Consider the following 27,715-nt stretch of genomic DNA (forward strand, 5'->3'; position numbering starts at 1 on the left):
CGAGACTACATAATGTTGTAGCAATGAGATTTTGCGATTCTAAGAGAGTACGGTGCAATATTTCTCAAAAATATCATATGGATTTTCCCCTACTTCGATCCGCCGTTACATGTTCGTCACACAAGACGTGTGTTAGAGGAATTGTCAAGAGAATCGGTCCATGTATGTTAAGGCTATCCCTTCTTTCTTTTGGCATGAATCCATACGATACGAATGAAACGTGCAAATACACAAATTCCATAAATGACTCTATTCATAGAAGTATTAGAGATATCTATGTTCTTAAATTTTCATGTGTCATAATATTTTATCATCTGTTCATGGGTCTCAGAAAAATACGAAAGTTTAGAAGAGTTTACTTTATGATATTACTCAAAGGCAAAATGGTCTTATGACATTCCGAAAGATTTTATTAATGTACTTTTCATGCATTGCATTCATGTACATTGACCCGTGATCAGATGGTGTTATATACGCATATATATGTATGTATGTATATGTATATGGGATATGGGAAAAGGCTACGGTGTTGTATACGCACCACCACCTGATCAGCTGGTATATGACGATGATGTTGCCCACAGTGGCTAAAATATGATTCAAACGGCGTTATATACGCATATATATGTATTTATATGTATATGGGATATGGGAAGAGGTTATGACATTATATACGCACCACCACCTGATCAGCTGGTATACAATGATGATTTTGCCCACAGTGGCCGATATGATATGATGGGATACCCTCAGAGGCTGATGATGTTATGAAACATGTACCTATGCACGACATGACATTCATACGCATATGCATGACGCTAAAAGTAATTTATGATTTACAAAGTTATTCAGACTTACAAGTTGAGTCATGTACTCTATATGTCTTTCATGTCTCTTATGTATTTATTTATGTGCCTTACATACTCGGTACATTATTCGTACTGACGTCCCTTTTGCCTGGGGACGCTGCGTTTCATGCCTGCTGGTCCCGATAGATAGGTCGAGAGCCCTCCAAGTAGGCTATCAGCTCAGCAGAAGATGTTGGTGCGCTCCATTTGCTTCGGAGTTGCTTGTTTGGTTAGTATGATTTAGACGTGTATTGTTTGGTATGGTGGGATTATGTCTCGACCTTTATGATATTTATGTATTCTTAGAGGCTTGTAGACATATGTCGTGTACTTGAAAGATTGTACGGCCTTGTCAGCCTATGTTTTGAGTTTATAAATGATTATGTTGGCCTATTAGGCCCCTATGTCACGTGTATATGATGATGTAATAAGAAAGATACGTTACGTTGGTACTCGGTTGAGTAAGATACCGGGTGTCCGTCGCGGCCTATCGGTTTGGGTCGTGACAAATACAGTAGCTTAAATACATCGAATACACTCTAAAAAATCTAAAAACATAATTATAGGAAATAATATAGTAAATAGTAGCTACAACTAACTAATAACTACTAAAACATAGTGGTTTTTGAAAGTTTCTGCTGCTTATTTAAGTAGCTAATTGATTTGTTGAATAAGAAGTAGGGGTACCGGGGGCACAAGAGGAGGCGCCAAAACCCAAAAAGGCGTGAATATTTACCTTAGCAGGACGATTTTGTGGATAAGGAAAACAGGCCGAGTTCCATTCTATAACACTATAGCAAATTAGTATTCTCCATTGCATTTGCTACATTTTGTTAGTACATAAATATGGCAGCTGCAGCTGCAACCTGCTGGTTCTCTGCCGGCACTTCACTATACTCTCTAACGTCCTACCGCTTCTCAACACCCATAAGACCTCCTCCTTCTTCTTCTCCATTTATTCCTAAAGCTGTACATCAAAATCAATATCAAAAGAAGGGTCTCAAGAATTCCACCTCAGAGGTACATTACCAAGCCCAATTTCTTGTCTTTACTACTTTCCAGTTAAGCATTTGCTTTATTCTCTAATTTTAATAAAAAGTGTCTTTTTATTGCGTTTCTGAGCTGTTTACTTTTAGAAAATGCCTACATATTGGTTTGTGATTTAACAATTTTCTGATTAGTATAAGTCTTGAATAAGTATTGCACCTCTTGAGGTAAGTGCAAAAATGACCAATGAAGGGAAATTCGAGTTTTGGTTTTACTGGTTTTTATTATGTTTGTTAAAGTGCCTTTGACACATGAATGCTCGTATTGCTATGTCTTTTCTTGGCAGTAGATGCTAGAAAGATATAAGAAAAGGATATGATACAAATATGTTCATGTATGATTTCCGTTATCCAAGATATAAAGGAACATAGCTGATAAAAACAAGTTGGGGTTGGCTCTCACTTATTCCTTTAGATCAACTCATATCATCATCATACCGAATAAAATAAAGTAGAAATTCTCTAACAAGTCTAAAACCTATTCGCAACTAGTAGATATCACCTGTATGGATCTTTATCTTTCGTTATGCTCTATCTTTAAGTCTGCATTGATTCAAAGGATTTGTAGGTCTTTTGAGACAACTTTCTTTCATGTGATTTTAGGTCTACCATGTCCTTTTTTAACTCCTTCACTCACTATAGTTTCACACCTACAGACACGTGCATCTGTAGGTCGATGCAAGACATGGTCAACCCATCTTAAGCGATCTTCTCTCATTTATCCTTATTACATATGTCGTCAGTTAATCTTATCTAATCTTATATGATCGCACATCCATCTTAGTATTCGCTTCTCTGTTGTTAGCAGCACAACATTCACTACCATATAACTTTGCAGGTCTTAAAGCTGTTTTATAGAACTTACCTCTCACTTTGGTAGGCATCCTTTTATCACATAATATCCCTGTAGTACTTTTGCGTTTCATCCTTTCGATTTTAATCATATGAGTAGCATCTTCATCTATCATTTCATTTTCTTGAAACAATGATCCTAGATATCTAAATTATTTGCATTTTGGCATCGAAATCCCATCTAGTCTCACCTCAACTTCGCTCTTCTGATGCTGACTATACTTACATTACATGTATTTAGTCTTTTTTTAGACCGTTTACCAGCCTTGAACTCTTGACTAGTAGTTTGGAGAGAACTCCGTAACCACTATAAACAAGGATGGCCGGTGATACTTCAAGCTTTTGGTTGACACCCTCGCTAATTTCATCAATTAATTCAACATCATCAGCAAATAACACACATCATGAGACCTCATCTTATATTGTGTTGGTTAGCTCATCAATAGTTAGGATAAACAAGTTGCGGCTCAATGCCAATCCCTATTGTAAACCCACTATTATAAGTAACTCCTCTGAATCTCCTACTGTTTTCTCACTAGTGATGATTCCTTCATACATGTCTTTTATGGCATTTATATATTTAATATGAATTCCTTTCCTCTCCATTACCCACCAAAAGACCTTTCATGGTACTCTATCATATGCTTTGTCTAGGTCAATGAATATCATATCTAGATCTTTCTTCCTTTTGCAACATTTTTCCATCAATCGTCTTAACAAAATATGCCTATGTTATCGATCTACTGGACATAAATCCAAACTGGTTCTCTGTCACTCTTCTCGTGTTCCTAATCTATGATCTATCACTCTTTCCCAGAGTTCCATCGTATGATTCATGAGTTTAATACCATGATAGTTTCCACAACTTTGAATGTCTCTTTTGTTCTTGTAAATTGGAATCAAGGTACTTTTCCTCCACTTCTTAATATAGCATCGAATAGCTTGGTGAGCCATTCTATTCCAACCTCTCCAAGACACTTCCAAACCTTTATAGAGATACTATCTGAACGACAAGCTTTTCTAATCCTTATATTTTTCGTGGTATTCTTTACCTCTATCGTCCTAATTCTACGAGTGTAGCTAAAGTTTCTATCGTACACAGACATATAGAGGTCTAAAATGTTATTCTCTTGGTCCGAGTTGAACAATAGATCAAAAGCTTCTCCATCTCTCCTTGATCTCGTTATCTCGCGTCAACACTTGTTGAGAATCGTCTTTAATATACTTCACCTGGTTTAAATCCTTACTCTTCTTCTCTCTCAGTCGTGCTAGTTTAAACGTTTCTTTCTCCCCTTCTTGTGTCCCTAACTTTTGGAACAAGCCATCTAGAGCTTCCCCTCGGGCTTTACTAATAGCCTTCTTAACTTCCCTCTTAGCTCTCTTGTATTCTTCAAAGGCTACTATGTCTTCTGCTTTTGGCAACTTCCTATAACACTCTTTTAAAGAAGTTGGAATTCAAATTTTTTATTGTTTGTTCTGTTGTCACTTGATGAAAAAGATATAACTAATGAATTAGTGAAGGACAGTTTTGGTGAAGGAAACACGCAGCAAAAGCTTTTGTTGTTGATAGCTCGTGCTTGAATTCCACGTAAGTTTGATGATTCATATAGCCTGAACTGCTCTTATGAGTTCGTGTTTTTCAGTACTCATGGCCGTGCAGCTTGTCATGTTACTTTGTCCTAATTTAGAAAAAAGGTATTTTTCTTTTTGTTCATCAGTAAAGATTTTATTTAACAAGCAAAGGATGGATTCAGAAAGCAGTTGGTAAGCAGAACTTCCCATGGAGATCAAAAGACGAAAGGCTATTGGCAAATAAAGATGGTAGAAGTAGTAAAAACGAAGCAGGGCGATCTCAATCAACTGCATTTAAATTATCTGGTCAGCAGAGGAAAGGAGCAGGAAAGGGAGCTGTATTTGAGTCAAAGGAGCAGCAGGTATGAAAGACAGTAATATTACTTCCTCTGTTTGTGCTGTCGAGGTGACTTTCTTTCTTTCTCATTCATGAGACCTATAAATTAGAAGGCAGAAAGCTGGGTCACTGAGGGAAGGTGAGTTGAGAACCTGAAAAGCCTTATTATTTTTCACATATCTTGGTTCTGCCATAGTTTTTATCACACAGTGATGTTCTTGATCTGTCCATAAGAGTCATTAATTTGCCTGGTTGGGATGCAATATGCATTTTCTTCTACTTTACTATGTTTGTGTCACCTTTTCACTGTTTTTTGCTGTGCTTGAAAACAACAGCAATATTCTCGAGATTGATTTTGCTAGATATAAGGCTGTTCTCATGGACAATCAAAGTTCGTGTGTACTTTGATACTTCTGTGTTATCTCCATAGTCCATATTAGCTTCCATTCACCTGTTTATTTGATCCTTAATGCTTTTACTCATTGAATTATTTTAGTTTGGTGCTTATAAGTCCTTTCTTCTTTATCATGTCCCTAAACGAAGTTTCATGTTGTCTTTCTGTTCCACACCCCACTATCCAAGTTGCTTTCTTTTCCAGGTAGAAATTGGTATCATTGAAGATGCAACTTTTATGAATGCTGTTGTGAAGGTAAATATGTGGTTAACATGTCAATATTTTTATTATGCTCATTTCGTTTGGAGGCCTCATCTTTGAAGCTCAAGATTTCTTTTTAATTTGTTAATTGTTTGACTGAGTTGAACCTTTAGCTCCTTTTCCAGGAGAGTTGAACCTTTAGCTCCTACCAAGTATTATCCTTTAGCTCCTACTAACATTCTATACTGACCCATACCACTAGACCTGTAGCAAATTGTTGATCTCAGCTCATCCTTGCTTAATGATCTCTTCACTGCTGTGTTTAGAGTTGAGACTAAATTCCCGATTATCTGATGTCTTAAGCCATATATTGTTATATACAAATAGAAAACCACATAGTCTGATCTTAAATATTGTATGCTAGCCTCAAGAAAAACTGTTGGTGCCTTTTTTGTATGCTTCGTTGACGCTTCCATTTGACATAAGTTGATTTCAATATTTTAATATTAGGGTCTAAAATACCCTAATATTAAGATGAATGACATAGAATGACATAGACCTCCATAAACAATGAATGGCAATCAATTTTCTTTTTTAGCATCAGTAGGTATATTAACAGTATGAATAGTCATTTCACATATATCTGCAGTTGGATTTTTAATCATTTCCCGGAATGCATGGTAAATTTAAAATGTAATGGACTAACTTTTTCCTTTTCCATTATGCTTATCTGTAGGTTTACTGTACACACACCGCTCCAGATTATTCCCTCCCTTGGCAGAAACAAAGACAATTTGCAAGTACAGGAAGGCATGCATTTCCAGCTTTTGCTCAAATTTATTTTTTCCGTTAAAAGTTGTGAGAAAAAGAAAATTTCCTGCAAAAAGTTGTTCTCGATTGGGCTTAATGGCTTTTGATTCTCATTAGGAGACATGGAATGAAGTTGTTCCATAATGTGTAATTACTTATGAGGAATTGTTGTTCTGTACGATAATTCAATATTATGTGTGTGTGTGTGTGTTACATCTTTTAGGACAGGGGGTGGGAGTGTCTACGATTCTGACTGTTGTTTGATCTGTTCAGTGCTTTCATGATTGGTGATGGGAAACTCTTGACAAATGCACATTGTGTTGAACATCATACCCAGGTATTTTTGCAATTTTACTTTGCTATACTGACATTCTTCCTATTAATTAACTCTTCCATGTGTCTATCTGCTTTTATTATAATATGAATTTTGTATTAGCCTGCTATGAATTTTTCTAGAAAACATTTTTCATGAAATAATATAAAGCCCTTAAACTAGAGCAAATGGTGACATGTGAATTGTATATCATGACCAGTAAATCATAATTGTAATTCTGTTTTGTTATGTAAACCCTGTAGTGTGGTTTGTGTTGGATATAATATTTCTTTTTCTGAGAGGAGGGAATATCTAGGTCATCCATAACCACGGTCCACAGATCAAGGCTTGACTTTAGGATTAGACTGCATTTTTGGAAAAAGGTTAACATGCACTTTATTTCTTTTTTTCTTTTTTTGTTAAAGGTGAATTCGTGAAGGAAGCAAACTTTTGATTTGTTATAAAAAAGAAAGCGTGCAGAAGATGTAGAAGTGAAAAAGTAACTCCACAATTTGTCTTCTTTACTTTTTAGGCTTTGCACCGTGCCTTCCACAAATTTTATAGTCACACTTCTTTTCTAGTTTTTTGAACTTTGTTTCAGCTTTTCATCCTGGGCAACATTTTTTTGTCAAAAACTTGCTGGAAAGGAAATCTAAATGCATGGTAATGAAAATTTCCATGCACTTCTCCCTCTAATTACAGCGATAGGGGTGTTGGGACTACTCAAATGAGAAACAACTTGACATAAAAAATAGAGGCTCATGTCTCCTGACGTGGATGACTTTCTTTCCGCTAGGAAAATGATTGGCATAGCAAAGGGCAATAATCTCTAAACTCAATGGCAAAGAGAAATTCTAAACGATTTGGATGGCACTTTGCAAAGTCTTAGAGAATTGTAATTTGGCTTTAAAAAAACTTAAAGAGATCACGTTTGGGTTATCTAACCCAAGGAAAAAATATCCCTCCTAATCCACATCACCACGTGAAAATCCATCCCTTTTTGCAATTTACTCCATCCATGTCATCAAGGTCCATTTCTAAGCCCTACTTTTGTTATTCACTATTCTCAAGTGTATACATGGCTTCTGACTTGCTAGTCATAAATGGTGGAGACCTCTTGCAAGTATAGAAGGTTTTTTTACCCACATCGTTATTAAACTTTCTAACATATGCATATAAAAAATGCACTTTTAGATGAAGTATCTTTTTGGTGGCAGGTTAAAGTGAAGAGAAGGGGAGATGACACCAAGTATATTGCCAAGGTATGCTTTCCATGGTGATTTGTCAATGCCTATATTACTTGGGAGTCTTCTTGTAAATCTTTTTTTATGGGGTAGAAGTCTTAAGGATGCAAACTTGGGTGAGGTAGACAGAGATATTTACCCAGCCCAACTGCTTGCTGATCTAAACCAAAACTTTCTATCTGGGATCCGGTAAGAGGAAATGTGACACAACCCACTTAGCAGGTTTACCACGGGCTCATTGGGTTAGTAGTTAGTTGATAATGCATGTTATATGTCTGTTGGAACATAAGTTTGGAGCTTTCAGCTAATTCCTTCAAAGAGCAGTAATCGCATTTGGTATTATGCCTCAATCTATAAGATGGAAATTTTATGCTTATTGAAAGTAAGATGTTACTAGAGAATAAGAAATTAGCTTCTTCTTTTTTCGCTCAAAAAATTGTGGAGCTTCAATTAAGAAATTAGCTTCAAAAGCAATTGATTTTTATTTTTATCAATGCCTAGATGAAGTGATGCAGTTCCAGGGTTTGGTATATTTATAATCTGACACAATAAAGACACAATTTTATTCTTTAACTTAGTTATACTGGACCCAAAAATAGGTATCAAATAGATACGTTTTACTCTTTTCAATGCGGTTTAGGTACAGGCTAAACTTAAATATTATTTGAGTGTACACGTTATGGTATGGTCAAGGTGTCTGAGTTGAGTCTGTGCCTATTAGGTGCAACTGCAAGACGGTGACTTCACCAAATCCAGTAAAAGAGGGTATGCTAACTATTCCTCAGAAGTTCCGGTTTGATTTCCGTCTTGTGCCATTTCTTGTTTAAAGAAGACAAGAACTACAGTCTTATGTAAAATCACTGTAGGTCTTGCAGTGGTTTCAGATAGTATCAGGACTTAAAATCAACCTCGGTAAGTGTGAGATTTTCTCGGTGGGTGAGGTTGCTAACATTTGCTTTGTCTTATGTTCTCAGATGTAAGGTGGGCTCCCTTCCCACTACTTACCTGGGTCTCCCATTGGGCGCTTCGCATAAGGATACTACGTTTGGAATCCAGTGGTCGAAAGGGTTGAAAAAAGATTAGCAGACTGGTAGATACGGTACTTGTCAAAAGGCGGTAAGGAAGTGCTTATTAAAAGCACTTTATCGAGTATGCGCACCTATTATTTGTCCGCGTTGCAAGCTCCTCTGAGCATCACAGAAAAACTGGAGCGTCTTCAAAGGAATTTTCTTTGGGATGCGGCGGATGGAGGTAGAAAGTTTCATCTAGTGAATTGGCAGACAATCACTTCCCCAAAGAAGTGGGGTGAACTTGGAGTAAAAGATCTTTGGGTATTCAACAGAGCTTTGATAGGGAAGTGGCTGTGGAGATTCGGGGTAGAAGAGTATGCTCTATGGAGGGAGGTCATAGTAGAAAAGTACGATTCCACGGGAGGGGGTTGGAGGACCAAGGCAATCACAGCACCTTTCGGGTGTGGCATGTGGAGGAGCATCACAAAGAATTGGGAAGCCTTCAATGGCAACATCACTTACAAGGTGGGAGATGGAAGGGGAATCAACTTTTGGAATCATAGGTGGTGTGGAGAGGATACTCTAAGGGTCTCTTTTCCCCACGTCTTCAGAGTTTCAAACCAGAAGGAATTGATGGTCCAACAGATTCATAAGGAGCATGAAGGGGGGGGGGGTAGTATGAGACCTCTCATTTAGAAGGAACATGCAAGATTGGGAGATTGCAGAGCTCCAAGATTTGTTGACACTGCTATATGGGCAAGACAGGCCCCAGCTATCTTGTGATGCTTGGAGATGGGGTTTGCGTGGCGATGGTTTGTTCACTGTAAAGTCCTTTTACCAGAGTATGTTGGTGAGAGAGGAGGCCACTTTTCCATACTCCTCGATCTGGATTCCTAAGGCGCCCACGAAGGTGTGCTTTTTTGCATGGCTAGCAGCGAGGGGAGTGATTTTGACTGCTGAACATCTGCGAAAGAGAGGAATCATACTTGTTAGTTGGTGCTACATTTGTAAAAGCTCAGGGGAAGAAGTTGATCATCTTTTGTTGCATTGCCCTGTGTCCTCGGCTTTGTGGAGCGCAATCCTAAATGGCTAAATCTTTTTGGTGTTCAATGGGTGATGCCAAGCTAGGTGATGCCAAGCACTGTAAAGGAAATGTTATATACCTGGGCCAGTTTCCGTAGAAGAAGAAAGCAAAAGGCATGGAAGTTCGCCCCATTAGCTCTCATGTGGATAGTTTGGGGGAGAGAAATAGGAGAGCTTTTGAGGGGATTGAGTCTCCTTTTTCACATCTTAAGAATAGTCTTTTATCTTTGATCGCATTTTGGTGCACTCATATAGCCCCTACTTGTATAGAAGATTGGGCTTCTTTTGTAGAGAATCATGTTCTGATGTAAACTCTCTACTTTTTGGTATACTTCCTGTATACGAGAGTTCCCTCCCTTTTGATTAATACAATTTACCTTATCAAAAAAAAGAACTACAGTCCTCTAGTTATCAGTGGTTCCACTCATTATTTCGACCGTTCTTATTCTGTCTCTCTGCATATGTGCGTATGCAAATACCATCCGCACTGGAAGCTCCCGAAAAGTTTCCGATTTTAAACAATTGATAGGTAAACTAAATAGACCCCTTCACTTTTTTTCTTTTCTTTTGTAAGGCGAAATAATAAATTGAATCTGGAGTCTTGACAACCAGCAAATACTTTAAGACGATGCATTTAGTGATGCCTGCTAAATGTTAGACTATAAATTGAACGAAGGGATGCTATTCTTTAATAAGATCTCTTTTTTGATGTTGAGAATCATAGGCTAGGTGAGTATAGGGGCCTGATCGTTTGAAAAGTTGGTTTTTATAGATGAGAGTCAATATCGAAAGTGCTATAACGTAATTGATTTTTGGTTCCTGGAATATTTTTAACAAAATTTCTTATTTTATGCTGAAAACCAGAAGCTGAGTGAGAGATGATTACATTTAGGCCTGATCTATCGGAAAGATAAGTATTCTTAGGTGAAAAGTGGTGTCAAAAGGCTCTTTACCAGAAAGTGGTGTCAAGCTAAAATGTCATTGGTTTTTGATGCTTAGTTTCATCATCTGTTAAATGCAGGTTCTAGCTAGAGGAGTGGAGTGTGATATAGCCTTGCTATCTGTGGAAAGTAAGGACTTCTGGGAAGGAGCTGAGCCCCTCTGCTTTGGACACTTGCCTCATCTGCAGGTGCATCTCACATTCCTCAGTACAGATAAGTTCTGGTGCCAAATATATGCATGTATTTTTGAAATATTTGCTTTCTCATTTATCTTAATTTTGTCATATACAATGTTTTCCAATCATACTTGATTTTGGTGGAATATATCTTGGATTTGCCGATACTCTATCATAAGGTTGAGATTGTTTCTGATATTAGTGGTACTGGTATGTCTTATTTATGCCAGCAGTTTGGTATAATGTTAGGCTTCAATTGAAGAAATAATAGTCGATGCTTAGCTTTTATTTGGATTTAATTATTCTGTGAGGAGTAATAATAGTAATTCTACATGAAATTTGTGAAATCTTTGCTCAAAAAACTTGCTTAATTTTTGGGAATAGCTAATTTGTGGCTCACAGAGAGTAAAAACCTCTAATAGCCATATGGATATATTACTTTATCATTTGAAGTTTGCTGAACCATTTTCTTCTTCTGAAATTGCCATTTTCAATTGAAGTTCTGATGAAATCTTGACTTCTTATTTAATACCCAAATTCGAATCTGTCCAAGTCTGTTGCATTTTACATAGGTATAATTCTTAAGCTGGAAGTTATTTCTGACTTGCAGGATGCTGTAACTGTTGTAGGTTATCCACTTGGAGGAGATACTATTTCTGTGACCAAAGGGGTGGTATCAAGAATTGAGGTCTGTTTATGTTGTTTGGATTTCAGTTTAATGTTGCATCAATTTATCTATGCTACCAGGCAGTGACTTCATCTTCATTAAAAGTCCGTATTCCTCCATTCGCCGGTGCTGCTCCTTATCATTTTCTGGTCACACCATTTGGATTAAGATGTTATGATTGCTCCTTCTCTTATCACATTGATATTGAAGAGTAACCGTTTTCTACAGTTAGAAGAACCGTGAAATATTTACTTAGGAACCTCCATAGATAATACATGAATTTCACAAATGCTTATTACTGACATGGTATAGAAGCAATAAAGAGATACCATGCATATTGTTGCTTCTACTTCCAAAATTAGAACCTATGCTGTAAGGCAGTTCGTTTACTATAGATCAGGTTCGTCATCCTAAACTAAAATTTGCGGAACATCTCTATTGTATTACCTGGACAGTGGGCAAAATGACATTCCATCAATGACCTCCAGCAATTTAGCATCTTGATGGAAGCTAAGCACTATGGCGAATATCCTTTCTTCTTTGTGATAATTGTTTTTTTCTCTTTGAATTTTCTTTTACTTTTATGCTGTTTTGTTTCTTACTATTGCCCACTTTTTAATGGTTATTGTTACAGTTAAAGTTTATCACTTACAGTGGCTCTGGTGTTTTACTTATCACCAAAAAAAGTAAACAGCTTCCTTATTTCTTAGTTAATACTGAAATGGGGGAAATTTTTGGAAAATAAGTCGATCTTCCCTTTTACTCCTCGTGATAAACAACACATTATACTATTTTGTTCTCCTAAATGTTTAATACTGGTGCTAACTCATATATTGGTCTTCATCATTAGGTCACGTCATATGCTCATGGATCATCTGAGCTGCTGGGCATTCAAATAGACGCAGCAATAAATCCTGGTAAATATGGTCATTGATGATGAGACTCTTGATTTATAAAAGAATGCCCAATAAATTTCTCTTATTAATCTAGCTTGTTTTATACCTTATAAAAGAAAAGAACAAAAAAGAAAAGAAAATCTAACTTTTTGTTATGACTTCGTGCATGTGCTTGATCATGGCTTGTGCTTTCTCTCTGTACTGTAGTTTCTGCTACTAATAGCAACTGTTTTAGGTAATAGTGGTGGCCCTGCATTCAATGACGATGGAGAGTGCATAGGGGTGGCATTTCAGGTAGTTTCTTGTCTGAATCTGATATTGCTATTGTCAGGTTACTAAATTATGGCTTCTTGTGGATTACCATTTGGTCTATAAAGGATAATGTCTTTATAAATTGGGATGCAGCTTTTGCTCTTCAAGTTTCAATTGGTTTCTAACTACTTAATTGCCCTAGTTCTTCATTCTACCGCTACTGCTATCATCATTGGTTCGGAAATGCATGTTTGAACTAGTCTGAAACCTTGCTTCAAGACAGACCATAAAACTACTACCATTGGGAATTGGTAATTGCCTCCGAAGCCATATGCCTCATCAATAATATCACAAATTACTTTTTATACATTTTGCTTATTTGAAGCTTTTCTTGATATATTTTCTGCTTTACAAGTTCAAATTTCCTGAATCGAAACAGCAATATGTTCTGCCCTTTGATCAGTGGGCGACTCATTTCCTTGTGCATTTCCCCATCAAAACATGGTTATCATCATGCTGGTTTCTTCAACTATGACAATTTGATGACTCTCCCTTCATGTTTTCCTCTGAAAAGTTCTTTTTAAAGTTTGTGCTTTCTTTTAAGATATATGTTTTGACAAGAAAAGTCTTTTAGGTTTACAGGTCAGATGAGACTGAAAATATTGGTTATGTCATCCCAACTACTGTAGTGTCTCATTTTTTGGAAGACTATGAAAGGAACGGGAAGTACAGTGGTGAGTCTCCCTCTTTTGTGAAAATATGTGAATTTAAGGTATTCTATGTTGGGAAACTACCTAAATATCCAGGCCTCTGCAAACACTGTCTCGTTCCAATATCTTATTTTCTGGTATGCAAGAATTTTGATTTTCCAAATGACACCTATTGGCCACTGGGTGAAAATCACAAGGAAAGAACCTTCAATTGGACACACTTGGGTTAAAATCCTAACACTTGGGTTTAAATCCTGTGAAATTAGGATTTTACAAGCATCCAACCCAAATGTCTAAAATTCAATTAATTTTTGGAAAGAAGATAACCTATTCAGAACCTGCAAATGTTGACTATACCTGTTGTTTTGTTTTTAAAATACTCTTTGTTGAAGTGTTCTATATTGCTTGAGGGAATGAGTTATTATCTCCTTGAGGTCTTGGGCATTTCTCACCACATGAGTTGGGGTTGAATTAGGCCCAAGGTCCATTTTATATGGTATTGGAGCCAGACCTATCCATAATCTTGGTTTACTGAAGCGTTGATGCCCATGTTGTATTTTTCATGCTCCAGATGTCTAGCCCTGAGAGTGCCCGGGGGGGAGGGATGAGGGTGGTGTTATAGTGTCCCATATTGGTTGAGAGAATGTGTTGTCTCTTTATATGATCTGGCGCGGTTCCACCTTATGAGCTACATATTGGGTTGGGTTACACCAAATGTAACACTTTTGAGTTGCATGTTACAAAAAATCCCAGTTCTAAACGTGAACAGAAAATCCCAGTTTTAAAAAGGCTCTGTGGACGCCGTTAGACCAAAAGGTGCTTCCTGTAACAAACCCCATCAGCTCTCACAATGGTGAAACCAAAAACTAAGAAGACTTACTGCAAATAGGAGGAGTGCAAGAAGCACACCCTGCATAAAGTTACTCAATACAAGAAAGGAAAAGATAGCTTAGCTGCTCAAGGGAAGAGACATTCTGATCGCAAGCAATCAGGTTATGGTGGACAGACAAAACCTATCTTCCACAAGAAGGCTAAAACTACCAAGAAGATTGTGCTAAGGTTGCAATGCCAAGTGTGCAAACATGTATCCCAGCACCCAATCAAGCGGTGTAAGCCCTTTGAGATTGGTGGAGATAAGAAGGCAAAGGGAACTTCTCTCTTTTAAGTGGAAAATTCAAGCAGATGGCCTTCTTCTGTTCTGACATATTGGAATTGCTTTTCCAGTTGCAATGTAGTTTAAGATCCTTGACCATTAAAATCTGTGTTGGGAATTCTGTTTTCCAATGATTTAAACTTCGAATTTCCTTGTCTTTCAAAAAACAAAAATAGAAGTTTAGTTTGAAACTTAATCAAACTTGTCGGTTGCAGCAGCTGCTGCTTTACTCTTATGTGAGAATCAAGTATCTTTGTGCCTATTGTCAGTCTGTCATAATGGGTAAGTTGCAAATGAGAGGACCAAAGCATTTCAGTTCTGAGCCATGGACTTTTCTCTGGCAGCAAGTGCTGATGCTTCTTCGTTCTGCAAGATAAGCAAGGGTTGGTTTATGAGGGTTTTCGCTTAAGAATTTCAACAGTTGGTATTCCACGCATCCCTTTTTATATAACAATATTGCAATTTGGGCAAGCAAAGAGTTGAGGGAATGGTTTGTTGTCTTCTTAAGTTCTTGGTATTTCTTACCGCATGAGCTAGCTTTTGGGATTGAATTAGGGCCAAGGCCCATTTTCTTGGTATGGTAATGGAGCCAGATCTATCCATATTCTTGGTTTACTTAGTTGTGGGCTCCCATGTTATGATGTTCACGCTCTAGATGTCTAGTCTTGAGAGTGACGGGAAGGGAGGTGTGGGTGTTATAGTGTCCTATATTGGTTGAGAGAATATGTTGTTGTCTCTTTATTGATCTTGGGCAGTTCTCACTTCTTCAACTACATTTGAGGTTGAGTGATGCCCCTTAACAATTTTGAGTTGCATATTGTTTATTTTCGTCTTCTAGAGCCGAGGGTCTTTCGGAAACAGCCTCTCTACCCCTCCGGGTAGGGGTAAGGTCTGCACACACTCTACCCTCTCCAGACCCACTTGTTGGATTTTACCAGGTTGTTGTTGTTGTATGTTATAAAAAAGCCCCGTTCTAAACTTTAAACAGAAATTTATTTTTAAACTTAACCAACTTGCCGGTTGCTACTGCAGCTGCTCTACTCTTATGTGAGTATCTAGAATCTTTCTGCCTATTGTCAACCTGTCATAATGGGTAGGTTGCAAAAGAGAGGACCAAAGCATTTCATTTCTGCGCCATGGACGCTTCTGGCAGAAAGTGCTGATGCTTCTTTGATTCTGCAAGATAATAAGGGTGTGTTTGTGAGAATTTTTTGCTAAGGAATATTAAAAGTTGGCACTATTACAGTTTGCGCAAGCAAAAAGTTTTTTTCTTTTACTAAAATGTTCTATATTTTTAAATTTTTATAGTTATAATTGGTTGTGATTCATAATTCTTCTTCATCTAGTTTCTTAGTGTTTCAATTTTCTTCTACTCCCTCAGTTTCAATATATGTGGCAAACTTTTCTTTTTAGTCTGTCACAGAAAAATCATACCTTTCTATATTTAGAAACAATTCAAATTTAAAATTCTCGTTTTATCCTTAATGAGATGATTTATAGCTACACATGTTTATGACTGGTTTTAGACCACAAGTTTCAAAAGTCTTTCTGTTTTAAACTCCGTGGTCAGTCAAACAATGCCACAAAATGGGACAGAGGAGTAAAAAGATAGATTTTTTTTTGTTCCAATGCACCCGAAAATCATATGATTTGGACCTCCTACTCCAAACGCTTTCGTCATTTTCGGAACAGAGGAAATACTCAAAAATAACAACAAAACAACCCAGTGAAATGCCACTAGTGGGGTCTGGGGTGGGTAATTTGTACGCATACTTTACCCCTACCCCGATGGGTAGAGAGATTATTTTCGATAGACTCTCAGCTGAAGAAGATGAAAAGAAGACGAAAAAAGACAGTATATCAGTACCATCGATAAACCTTAGAAAGAAATAACAACATCACAAGAACATAGACGAAAAGCAAAACAATAACCAGTAGATAAAGCCCGACACTAAGAGGAACGAAAGAGTAATGTGAAGTCAACATTAACCACTAATAGTCTACGACAAAATCCTAACAGACTAGCCTCACTCTGGCGCGCCATAAGAATATGCATAACTACCTCCTAACCTACAACCCTAATGCTCGACCTCCACAACTTCCTATTTAGGGCCATGTCCTCAGTAATCTGAAGCCTCGCCATGTCCTGGCTGATCACCTCTCGCCAATACTTCTTAGGCCGCCATCTACCTCTCCTCGCGCCCACCAAAGCCTGCCGCTCGCACCTCCTTATCGGGGCATCTGGGCTTCTCTTCTGAACATGCCCGAACCATCTGAGCCTAGCTTCCCACAGCTTGTCATCCATGGGGACCACGCGCACCTTCTCCCGAATATCTACATTCCTAATCTTATCCATCTTAATGTGCCCGCACATCCACCTCAACATCCTCATTTTTGCTACTTTCATCTTTTGGATATGTGAGTTCTTAACTGGCCAACACTCGCCCCATACAACATAGCCGGCCTAACCACCGCTCTATAAAACTTACCTTTGAGTATCGGTGACACTTTCTTGTCACACAAGACTCTAGACGCTAACCTCCACATCCACCCCACCCCTATACAGTGAGTGACATCCTCATTGATCTCCCCATCCCTCTGTATAAATGACCCAAGGTACTTGAAACTGCTCCTCTTGGAGATGACCTGTGATCCAAGCCTAACGTCCAATCCCGCTACGTCGGCTCGACGCTGAACTTGCACTCTAGGTATTCCGTCTTAGTCCTGCTCAATGTGAAACCCTTAGACTCAAAGGCCTGTCTCCAAGCCTCCAATCGCTCGTTGATGCCGTCTCGCGTCTCATTAATCAGAACAATGTCGTCAGCAAATAACATACACCATGGCACCTCCCCTTGAATATGGCTTGTCAGAGCATTCATCACCAGGGCAAATAGGAATAGGCTGAGTACAGATCCTTCGTGTAGCCCCCAGTGATAAAAAAAGCGAGCGCTTCCTCGCTTTAAGTGAGAAGCGGAGCGGAAGGGTCAGCGCTTCTACCATTAAAAGCGGCTATGGTATGTATAAGCGACCGCTTCTCTGTAAAAAGTGAGAAGCGGTGAAGCGAGAAGAAGCGAGCGAAGCGGACGCTTTTTGATTTAAAAGACCCAAAGCCCTATTTAATTAAAAACTTGGTTCTATTTTAGTTCTCTGGACTTCTTCAGCAACGACAACAAGAAACTAGGGCTCTTCGGCAGCGATTTCTTCCTCTCTTTTTCATCAACTTCAAGCAGTGATTTCTCTTCTTCAAACTAGGGTTCTTCTTCTTCTTCTTCAACAGTACAACAACAACTTTCAACAGGTATGTTCTGCACTTTTTATTTTCATTCTTCTTCTTTTTCTTCTTTTTCTTTTTCTTTCTAAACGTCCAAAAAGCACCGCGAATTTTTTTCAGAAAAATTCTGCCCAGTTTTTGCCAAGTTTCTGCCCAATTATTGTATCTTTTATTCTTAGTTCTTATTGCCTTTCTTATGTGTTATGTAGTTGTTCTTTTAATGGCGCCAAAAGAAGATAGGAAAGACCCGGTTTAGGCTTACTCTGCAAGAGTTAACGAGACCAACAAGATGGCCATTAGATGTCTTTTTGTGATAAGATTACAAATGGAGGAATCTATCATCAAAAAGCGCATCTAATCGGTGGTTATCCAAATGTCGCATCTTGTCCTAAAGTTCCGGGGCATGTGAAGGAAGAATTGAAAGCTTACCTTCAAGAAAAGAAAGAGTTAAAGACTCAAATGATTCATGAACAAGAACTTTATAATCTTGATGATGATGATGAAACAGAAGAAGGTGACGATGCTTCGTCGCTTCCACCAAAATCACAAAAGTGGGGAAGGATGCTTCCACCAATGTCTTCTAGTTGTGGATCTACTGGCAAGATCAAAGGTCCTATGGATTGTTACTTCCCGCAAAAATCTGGAGATAAGGGAGTAAAAAGTGGTAATCCTCAAGTTGATGCCAAAGCGATTTTGAGGGACCGTGCAGTTACCTTTTTTGCCCGGTGGATGTATGATACAGGTCTTCCTTTTAATTGTGTTAATTATACTGACACTTTTGCTGCTTTTATTGAGGCCGTAGGCCAATATGGCCCAAGAATGAAGCCTCCAACTTATTATGAAGTTTGAGGGCCATATCTAAAAAAAGAGGTGGCAGAGGTGAACAAAATCGTGGAGGAGCACAAAGTAGAATGGAACCAGTTTGGTTGTTCCATTATGATGGATAAGTGGACGGCGAGAAATGGAAAAATGATCATCAATATCTTGGTGAATTCTCCTAAGGGAAGCCTGTTTCTTGAGTCCGTTGATGCAAGCGACTCTTCGACTGATTCAACCAAAATGTACTCCTTGTTCAAGAGTACAATAGACTCTATTGGAGCAGAAAATGTTGTTCAAGTTGTCACGGACAATGCCAGTGAAAATGTTAAAGCTGGTGATATGATGTCTGCTTGCTACCCGCATATCTATTGGACTCCGTGTGCAGCACATTCTGTTAATTTGATCTTCGGTGATATTTTCAAGGAAAGACCTTCAGTACTGTCTTTAATCAGGCAATTAGAGTGCATTCCTATATTGTTCAAAGGCCTTTGTTATTGAACATGATGAAGAGATTCACTAAACAAAGAAGCTTGGTGAAACCTGCAAAGACAAGATTTGTTACTGTTTTCTTGACTTTGGCTAGGATGTATGAGCAAAAAAGCAATTCGAAGAAGTTGTTTGTTTCAGATGAGTATACTAGCAGTGCCTATGGAAGGGAAGCTCGAGGGAGAGAATCTGCAGATATTATACTTTCTCCTTCATTTTGGAACAATGTGGTTCATGCATTGAAGATTGGTGGTCCTTTAGTTAAAGTGCTTCGTTTGGTGGATGGGGAGCAAAGGCCACCAATGGGCTACTTGTACGAAGCAATTGATAGGGCAAAGGAAGCTATTTAAGCCTCTTTTAGTGATCAAAGAAAATACAAAAGAGTCTTTGAGATCATAGATAAAAGGTAGGATAGTAAGCTTCATAGCCCTTTGCATGCAGCTGGACTTGTTTTGAACCCGGAACTGTTTTATTACAATGAAGAGAGGATTCTAGGAGATGAACCTTTGTGGAATGGATACTATGAATGTATTGAGAAGTTGATACCTGAAGAATCCGTGCAAGATAAAATCACAGAGCAATTTAGTATTTATAGGAATGCTGAGCAACTTTTTGGAAAAAACATAGCCATTAGACAAAGAAAGATGAAGTTACTAGGTGAGCGAGTGCTTATATGTTGTTTTATAGTTAATAAGTTATTTCTTTATCAATATTATGTTTTGAAAATTTGTTCTACTTCTACAGTTGAATGGTAGAAGCAATATGGTCATTCCACTCCAGATTTACAAAAGTTTGCCATCAAGGTTCTAAGTCTAACATGTAGCTCATCCGGGTGTGAAAGGAATTGGAGCGTGTTTGAGCATGTAAGAACTAATAAGAAAGATTTAGTATATTGAGATAATTAAATTATATCTCAATTGTCCTAATCTTACTACTTACTTATTATTTGCAGATTCATACCAAAAAGAGGAACAAACTAACCTTGAAGCGTCTCAATGATCTAGTCTTTATTAAGTACAATAGAACATTGAGGCGTCGTTACAACGCTCGCAATGTAATTGATCCAATTAGTTTGGACAACATCGATGATGCTAATGAATGGCTAACTAGAGTCGCGGAAGATCATGCAGATGAAGAAGTATTTGAGGATACTTCTGATTTCACTTGGGGTGATGTTGCGGAGGCGCGTGGAATTGGGGAGAGGGTTTATGGTTTGAGAGGGAGTACCTCAACTTCAAGTTCACAGAGGAAGGGAAAACAGGCAACTACTTTGTCCCTAGTTGATGAAGAAGATGAAGTTGAAGAAGATGATGAGCAATATAATAGTGATAGTAGAATACAAGAATTTGACAATCTTGTAGAAGAATAGGATGCTTATTTTGTGCTTTAATTGATGCTACTCTTTAGTTTTTTAATTGAAGTATTGAACATTTGCTTACAATTACATGTGTTATCTATGCAATATTTATTTTAATTTTTTTTTTAAAAATTCCGCCTCGCTTCTCGCTTTTCGTGAAATGGGGGTTGTCGCTTTTCCTCACTTCACGCTCTTCACAACACTGGTAGCCCCATAACAACCGGAAAATGCTCCGAGACACCTCCCACTGTCCTAACCCGAGTCTTAGCTCCATCATACATGTCCTTAATCACCCTAATGTAAGCAACCGACACACCTTTTGCCTCCAAGCATCTCCATAGAACCTCTCTAGGAACCTTATCATACGCTTTCTCCTGATCAATAAACACCATATGAAGATCCTTCTTCCCATCCCTATACAGCTCCACCAGCCTCCTAATAAGGTGGATAATTTTCGTAGTAGAACGCCCCGACATGAACCTGAAGAAGTACTCAAAAATAACGTGATAGATAAAGGGTCATAGTGAGAATCAATTCCTAGAGAGAAGAGGTGGGAGGGCATGTGGGCAAGCGGGGCCATTATCGTTTCCCAATGCATCCTTATTCAAAAATGGCTTCCTTTATTATGTTTGTTGCCCTTAATCCTTAAGCATAAAAGTAAATTGGTCTATCATGTAATGGTGTGTAAGCCCTCAAAGCAATATAGGCACTAGTATTACTTTATCATTGCTAGTTCTAATGGTTCCTTCTAATTGCATGGCTAATTTAGTAATTATGTCACACATAGGTTGAAGTTTTAACCTGTAACTTTCAAAACTTTATTGGTCCATTCAATTTTAGTTACTAATTTGTCGTTTTTTTTGTTGTTGACTGTAAACCACTCATTTGTTCACGTGGTGCCTATTTCTTATCTCTATTATTTCAGAATAAATTCATTTATCAATGTTGAAGACATAATTAAGTATTTAAATGTGTGCTCTCTCTAACAGCTTAAACTTTAGATGAGATGGTTACACACTTCAACATGGTACTAGAGCAGGCAGGGGTCTTGGTTTCTAGTCTCACCGCCACTCACTGTCAAAAAGAATTTCCACATGCTTGGCCCATAAAAAGAAATCAAGCCTCCACGTGAGGGGGCATGTTGGCAATATAATTAAGTAAATTAAAGTGTGCTCTTTCAAACAGCTTAAGCTTTTAGATGAGATGCTCTTACACTTCAATAATATAAAAAGATACTGCATAGTAATTTGGCAATTAGTTGTGTGCGAAATTTCTTGGTCCCATCCTTTATGCGTTACAGAACTACCAATGCTCTATATGATTTGATTTGAAGGCTTCTTTTGTTCCTGTAGGTTTTCAACAGCTTATCTAACAGTATTGCGATTTCAGGCTTTCCTTGCCTTGGAGTATTGTTGCAAAAATTGGAGAGTCCAGCACTTCGTGCCTGCTTGAAAGTGCCTTCGAATGAGGTTTGGTTTTGTAGCTAGATATATGAAGATGTCCTTATTGAGTTGAATAAGCACTTTATAACAGATATCTTTCTTTATGGAGTTCCTTACTTATTCTTTTATTGGTCATTGTCTATTTGTGGGGGAGGGGAAGAGAGGAGAGATCGAATTCCCATATTCGAACGAAAATGAAACCCCTTTTTTCTTTTTAATTTAGCTGTTTGTTTGTTCTTGTTTCCCAGTAGCGCTGTAGAAGTCTTCAAACAACTTTGTTACTACTAGAGAGAGAATGGGTACTACAACAACATGAGTAGTGTGAGAGAAGGGGAAGGATCCAGTGGCTAAAGTTCTACAGAGAGAGAAAGGGGCTTGTTGTGGAGAATTCAGAAAATCAGGACAGAATCTTTGTTTAAGGCCTTAAATATGAGAGAAAAGGTGGACATTTAAATAAAACACTGTTATCTCCAATTATACAGTGCCAGTTATCAGTTAAAAACACTGCCATCTCCAATTACTGTTCCATTGTAATTATACCAAGCAGATTTGGTCTATGTTTATTGATATCTTTGGAATCAATGGGTCATGCCAGGAATCATTTAGCATGAAGTAATCAGTTGGTAGTCAGTCATCAGATAAGGGAAGCAGTCTCTACTGGAATGCAGTACCTAGTTGCATTTTTTGAACACCTGGCTAGAGAGAAAAAATAGATGTCTTTATGGAAAAGTGGCAAATATCTTATGTTTAATCTAGATGTTTGAATAGTTTTTTGTGGTGTAAGAAAATTGTTGTATCTATAGTTTCACTGTCAGATCTATTGAACTCCTCCAATATCTAGGAGAAGGAAGTCATTTCTGATGTATTCTCTTTATACCTTCTTGTGGTACTCAAAGAAAATTCCTTACCTTTGCATCCAAAAAGAAGTTATCATTTAAAACATGTGAAAAGTGAGTTAAAGAAAATAGAATAAGTGTCATTTGGTTTCTATCTTGGGAAAAGTGAGTTCATCTGGGTAGGGATTGAGCCGAGTAAAGGCTCCAGGCTGACATCTTTTAACACATAAATGATCTGTTTAGAGTGGAAATTCCCTTATTGAGTAACATCAATGATATCCTCTTCTGCAACATTGCTGGATCTTGTTGAAGGATCTGTTATGAGCATTCAAGTCTCTAATTGTGTGTACCCCTTCAATTTGGTCAATCATGTAATTAGGTGATATAACCTGTCAACTGAGCGCTTTTATCAACTTAGATATTTCTAATTTATGCCTCATCAGAAAGCAAACCTATTTTGCATTTGTCAATTGAAGATGCCTGGGGCAATAATGTGCTCGAGGCATTCAAGTATAGTGTTTGCTGATAGTATCTGTATGGAAAGGTTAATCACTAATCTCTAGATATCCTTGTTCAATACATGATTGGTAATTGATTTGCAGGGCGTACTCGTGCGGAAAGTTGAGCCTACTTCTGATGTTAGCAATGTCTTGAAAGAGGTACCATCAATTTGTAACTGTTCATGAACCTTTTGACTTCTAGAGATTTTGCTGTTATGCATGATTATGTTCTATGACATTTGAGCGTACTCGTGCATTCTGTTTTACTTGTTAATGTCCTCAAAGCTTATAACCCTTAATGGGTTGGCAGGACCATGAAAATAAGATTTTTTTTAATGGGAGTCAGAATTAGTGCGTAGCTGAGACGCGTAAAATGGAATTGTATTTCATGAGAAGCTCGCTGAAAGTAATCGCTTATAATAAAAGCCTCAAACCAATTATGAGGTCTATGAGGCTAAGGCTGAATCAGCCGATATTGTTTACTGTACGAATCTGTGAATCATATCACAACTAAGGATCTGGCGACGAGTGTTTCATAGGCGGATCTAAGTTAGAGATAAAGAACACCATTAAAAACTTATCTTGTTGTGCCCATTATTTTGGAGAGTTGGTTATAATAGGCATCAATATATAAAATTTCAACCTTTTCTGAGATGAGTTTCCATGTTTAGATCTGATTTCTTCAAATCTCGTCAACTTATCAAGAACATGACAAATTCTACTGAGACGGCTATTGTACAAAGGTTTACCCTGACACTAAGAACAGATTGGCAAGTCTTAAGAGACCAAAAGAAACTGGCTTTGGGTCTAGTGCTTTCATGAGAGTCTAGACTATTGAGCATCAACTCTCTCCTACACAAGCTTTTTATTTGCTGAAATCTCTTGAATAGTCTAATTAGATGGTCAGTAATTCTTTTTCATGAACCACAATTAGATTGCACTAGACCAAGAATAGTAATTTTGCAACCTAACTTCCTTCTCTTAGTAATTGTATGGTCACAAGAGATGTGAGGATAGGCATCGAAATAGCCCCTGAAGGGTTTGGATAGTTGCAGGAGTGAATTTTGTGAATTCTAGAAACTATTACCTGTCTACTGTGTTGGGATATTGGTCCGAGATTTCAAAGAGGACAAATATGATTTGAAGATGCCCGGCCTAGACTTAGTCGGGAATTCTAAGACGCTAAAATAGAAAAGTTTCTCCATGCTAAATCTTAATACAATGTAGAGAATCACTTAGATGAATGAGTAGAAAGTTTTAGAATATGTGGGAGATTGTCTCTCCGCTACAATATAGGGTAGCTTTATTCATAAACTCCTAATATATTATGATTTATGGTACTCTAATCCCATTGATAATAGGACACCATTTCTAATTACACTTATTGTTTGATACGATTTCCTAATTCCACCATTTGTAGTTTTACCGTAATTACAATCAATAGCAACTAATATAGATTGGGGATCCAGCTGTACCATTTGTATTCATGTCATTCATTTTTACAACATTGATTAAGCACTAGAGATGTGATTTCTGCAACTCATAATTGATCCTTCATGTAAAAGTGAAGATGAATCTATGAAAATAATTGATGGACATAAGTATCCATTCCGCGTTCAGGGATTCAATAAATGTGTTTCTACACCTCATAAGGGATCTCCTCATGGGAAAAATGAAGATCAAGCTCTGAGAATGAGTGATGGGACCAGTTTAATGACTTGGGAAAGAAGAGTGTAGTGTATCTTTGATCATTTTTAGTTAGTCCACCTATTTCGCATTGGTATACCTGTCTCTTTGGTAGGGTTAGTTTTTCCTATATCATTAGGATGTTATTTTGGTAATGTCACGAGGTTGGATAATACTTGGTTCATCTTTTTCAGGGAGACGTGATTGTTAGCTTTGATGGTGTCCGTATCGGGTGTGAAGGGACAGTGCCATTTCGATCAAGTGCACGCATTGCATTTCGCTATCTCATCAGTCAAAAGTAAAGCTTAGTTACTTCCAGAGAAATTAGATTTACATTTAAGCATAATCCCAAAAGCAATACAATGTTGACAAAAATTAGTCACTTCATTTTCAGTTTGAATAACTAACTTTGGAACTGCTTCTTAAATGGTAATGCCAAATTTGCAAGAAACTACTCTGATGTTTTCTGCATCAAAATTCATCTTCATTTGATTTTTCTTTGGCTAGTGGGGTCATTATCGTCTTAAACTACAATCAGGATTAACTGGTAAATTATTCTATTTCATTGATGACTTAATCCACTGAATCCTTAGCATCAAATTTGAATGTCCTCATGCTCCCTAGTCATATTACCCCCCTTATTGTAAAGTTTGCACATATGCCTGTTTATATGTTACACAAAGGTTTTGTACTCTTCAGGTTCACTGGTGATGTAGCCGAGCTTGGTATTATTAGAGCTGGGGAATTCATGAAAGTTCAAGCACTTTTGAAGCCACGTGTGCATTTGGTATGTTCGCTGGCCCTTTGTTTCTTTGTTGACACCATCATTTAATCTCTGTATAATTGATTTAAATCAGTTGCTCTCTTCTGAAGGTTCCTTATCACATAGAATGCGGTCAGCCTTCATACCTAATAGTTGCCGGCTTGGTGTTTACACCACTATCCGAACCCTTAATAGGGTAAGATTACTAAAGATATCCTTGTATTTTCTTAATGGGGCTAGCGTTCTGTTATCTCGTCGAGTAGATTCTGGTGCACCAATTCTCAGACTGAAATCAATTTTTTCATCTTTGTTTGCCAGGGAAGAATGTGAAGATAGCATAGGGGTGAGTCTCACAAATGGGTGATTGCTCACAAGATTACAAACATTCTACTATGGTTGAAATTAACTGGTTTCTATGAATTTTGTCAGCTAAAACTATTGACAAAGGCTCGATACTCTTTGGCAAAGTTCGAAGGAGAACAGATTGTTGTGCTATCACAGGTATATAAAGAGAAAATCTCAGTCTTTGACAATCAATCTGCAACCCCGAACCACTTGCTGTTTTTCGTATTGGACTTGAAAGTTTGAACACACCCAGCCCCGAGTCAGTGCCACCTCTTTTATGATGCTGACGGGTTAAATCTAAGTAAGGAATGCCATGTTGGTAATCGTTATTTTACTTACAGGTCTTGGCGAATGAAGTGAATATCGGGTACGAGGATATAAGCAATGAGCAGGCAAGTTATTTTCCACTTTGATTTCATAATCCTTCCCAAGTTTAATCAAGAAGAATAATTGGTTTGTACATCAAAGTTCCATTTTTAGTCATTTATATTGCTTGAATGAAATCTCAAATAGCAATTTCTTGGCAGATCTTGAAGTTGAATGGCACTCGAATTAAGAACATTCACCATTTGGCTCATCTAGTGGATTGTAAGTGTTGGTACAGATAATCATTTGAGCTTTTGTTACTCTAACCTGAGCAGTTATGAATGGTCATATATGTTTATTCATGCAGCTTGCAAGGATAAATATCTAGTGCTCGAGTTTGAGGACAACTTTCTGGTTGTTTTGGAAAGGGAAGCAGCCGTATCTGCATCACCTAGTATTCTTAAAGACTACGGAATTCCAGCTGAAAGATCATCCGATCTTTTGGAACCATATATTGATTCCGTCAGACCAGATGAAGCAACCGATCAACACGAGTTTGGTGATAGTCCAGTTTCTAATTCAGAATTCGGCTACGAAGGGCTTCTTTGGTCTTGATCATGACCTATTAAGTTCAGTTTAGCTTCTCACCTGGAGCCTTCTTTAGATATCATCTCTAAGATGGTTTACTTTGGCAGTTATTTGTTCCTTGATACTTGACCGGAAAAAGACACAGATGACCAGGCAATATTTTGTCCATGAAGAATCTGTATAGTAGGGCTTTAGTGCTGTCCTTTTTGCCAAAGCAATTGCAAAATTGGCCAAAAAAGTGGATAATCATTTTCCAGTACAAATGGAGGTTGCAGCAAAAAATGTCCTCCAGTTGAAATTAGTGTGGGTGGAAATGTTGTACTATAGATTAGGCATGGAGCATTTTTGAGTTTTTTTTTTTTTTTTTGTTTCACGGGTAGGATGTAGTCTCCCTTTAGGGAACATGCTTTTCTTTATTTATTTTTATGTTTTGTAATTGACACGATTCAATTTTGACAACAATTAATAAAAGAGCTTACCCTATGTTTCGCAAATAGTTCTATTTACATAAACTATCATCCTAAGTAAGACATTTTTGTACGTAATGACGGCCTACATTTTAGTCATTTCAATTTTAGTCGTCAGGTGAGTTTGTTTTTTAAATTGTAAATTTTAATCATTCATATCTCAATTAGCCATGTCGCCAACCATCCGTCGCCACTACCATTATGTATCACCATCATCTACCACAATTATCAGCCACAATGTAAATTACTGCCATCAACTACCACCATCACCAATAGCTGTTATTCACAACCACCACCTACCACTGCTAGTCAGCATTACCACCGTTAGCCTTCACCTCCATCAC

The 27,715-nt window shown here is 37.7% G+C and overlaps 1 protein-coding gene across 1 annotated transcript; it reads left to right on the top strand.

Moving 5' to 3' along the window:
* Positions 1–1,527: 1,527 nt before the first annotated feature.
* Positions 1,528–27,398, top strand: LOC107807560 (protease Do-like 2, chloroplastic). Its single transcript, XM_075244171.1, has 21 exons — positions 1,528–1,868; positions 4,501–4,680; positions 5,254–5,304; positions 5,987–6,060; positions 6,334–6,397; positions 7,591–7,635; positions 10,732–10,839; positions 11,438–11,515; positions 12,345–12,411; positions 12,626–12,684; positions 13,277–13,376; positions 21,828–21,907; positions 23,319–23,375; positions 25,097–25,200; positions 25,602–25,689; positions 25,776–25,861; positions 25,984–26,008; positions 26,095–26,166; positions 26,352–26,402; positions 26,538–26,598; positions 26,684–27,398. The coding sequence occupies exons 1-21, from the start codon at positions 1,695–1,697 to the stop codon at positions 26,929–26,931; spliced, it is 1,872 nt and encodes a 623-aa protein (XP_075100272.1). The 5' UTR covers positions 1,528–1,694; the 3' UTR covers positions 26,932–27,398.
* The last annotated feature ends 317 nt before the right edge of the window (positions 27,399–27,715 follow it).

This window comes from Nicotiana tabacum, chromosome 22 (assembly GCF_000715075.1).
Source record: "Nicotiana tabacum cultivar K326 chromosome 22, ASM71507v2, whole genome shotgun sequence".
NCBI lineage: Eukaryota > Viridiplantae > Streptophyta > Magnoliopsida > Solanales > Solanaceae > Nicotiana > Nicotiana tabacum.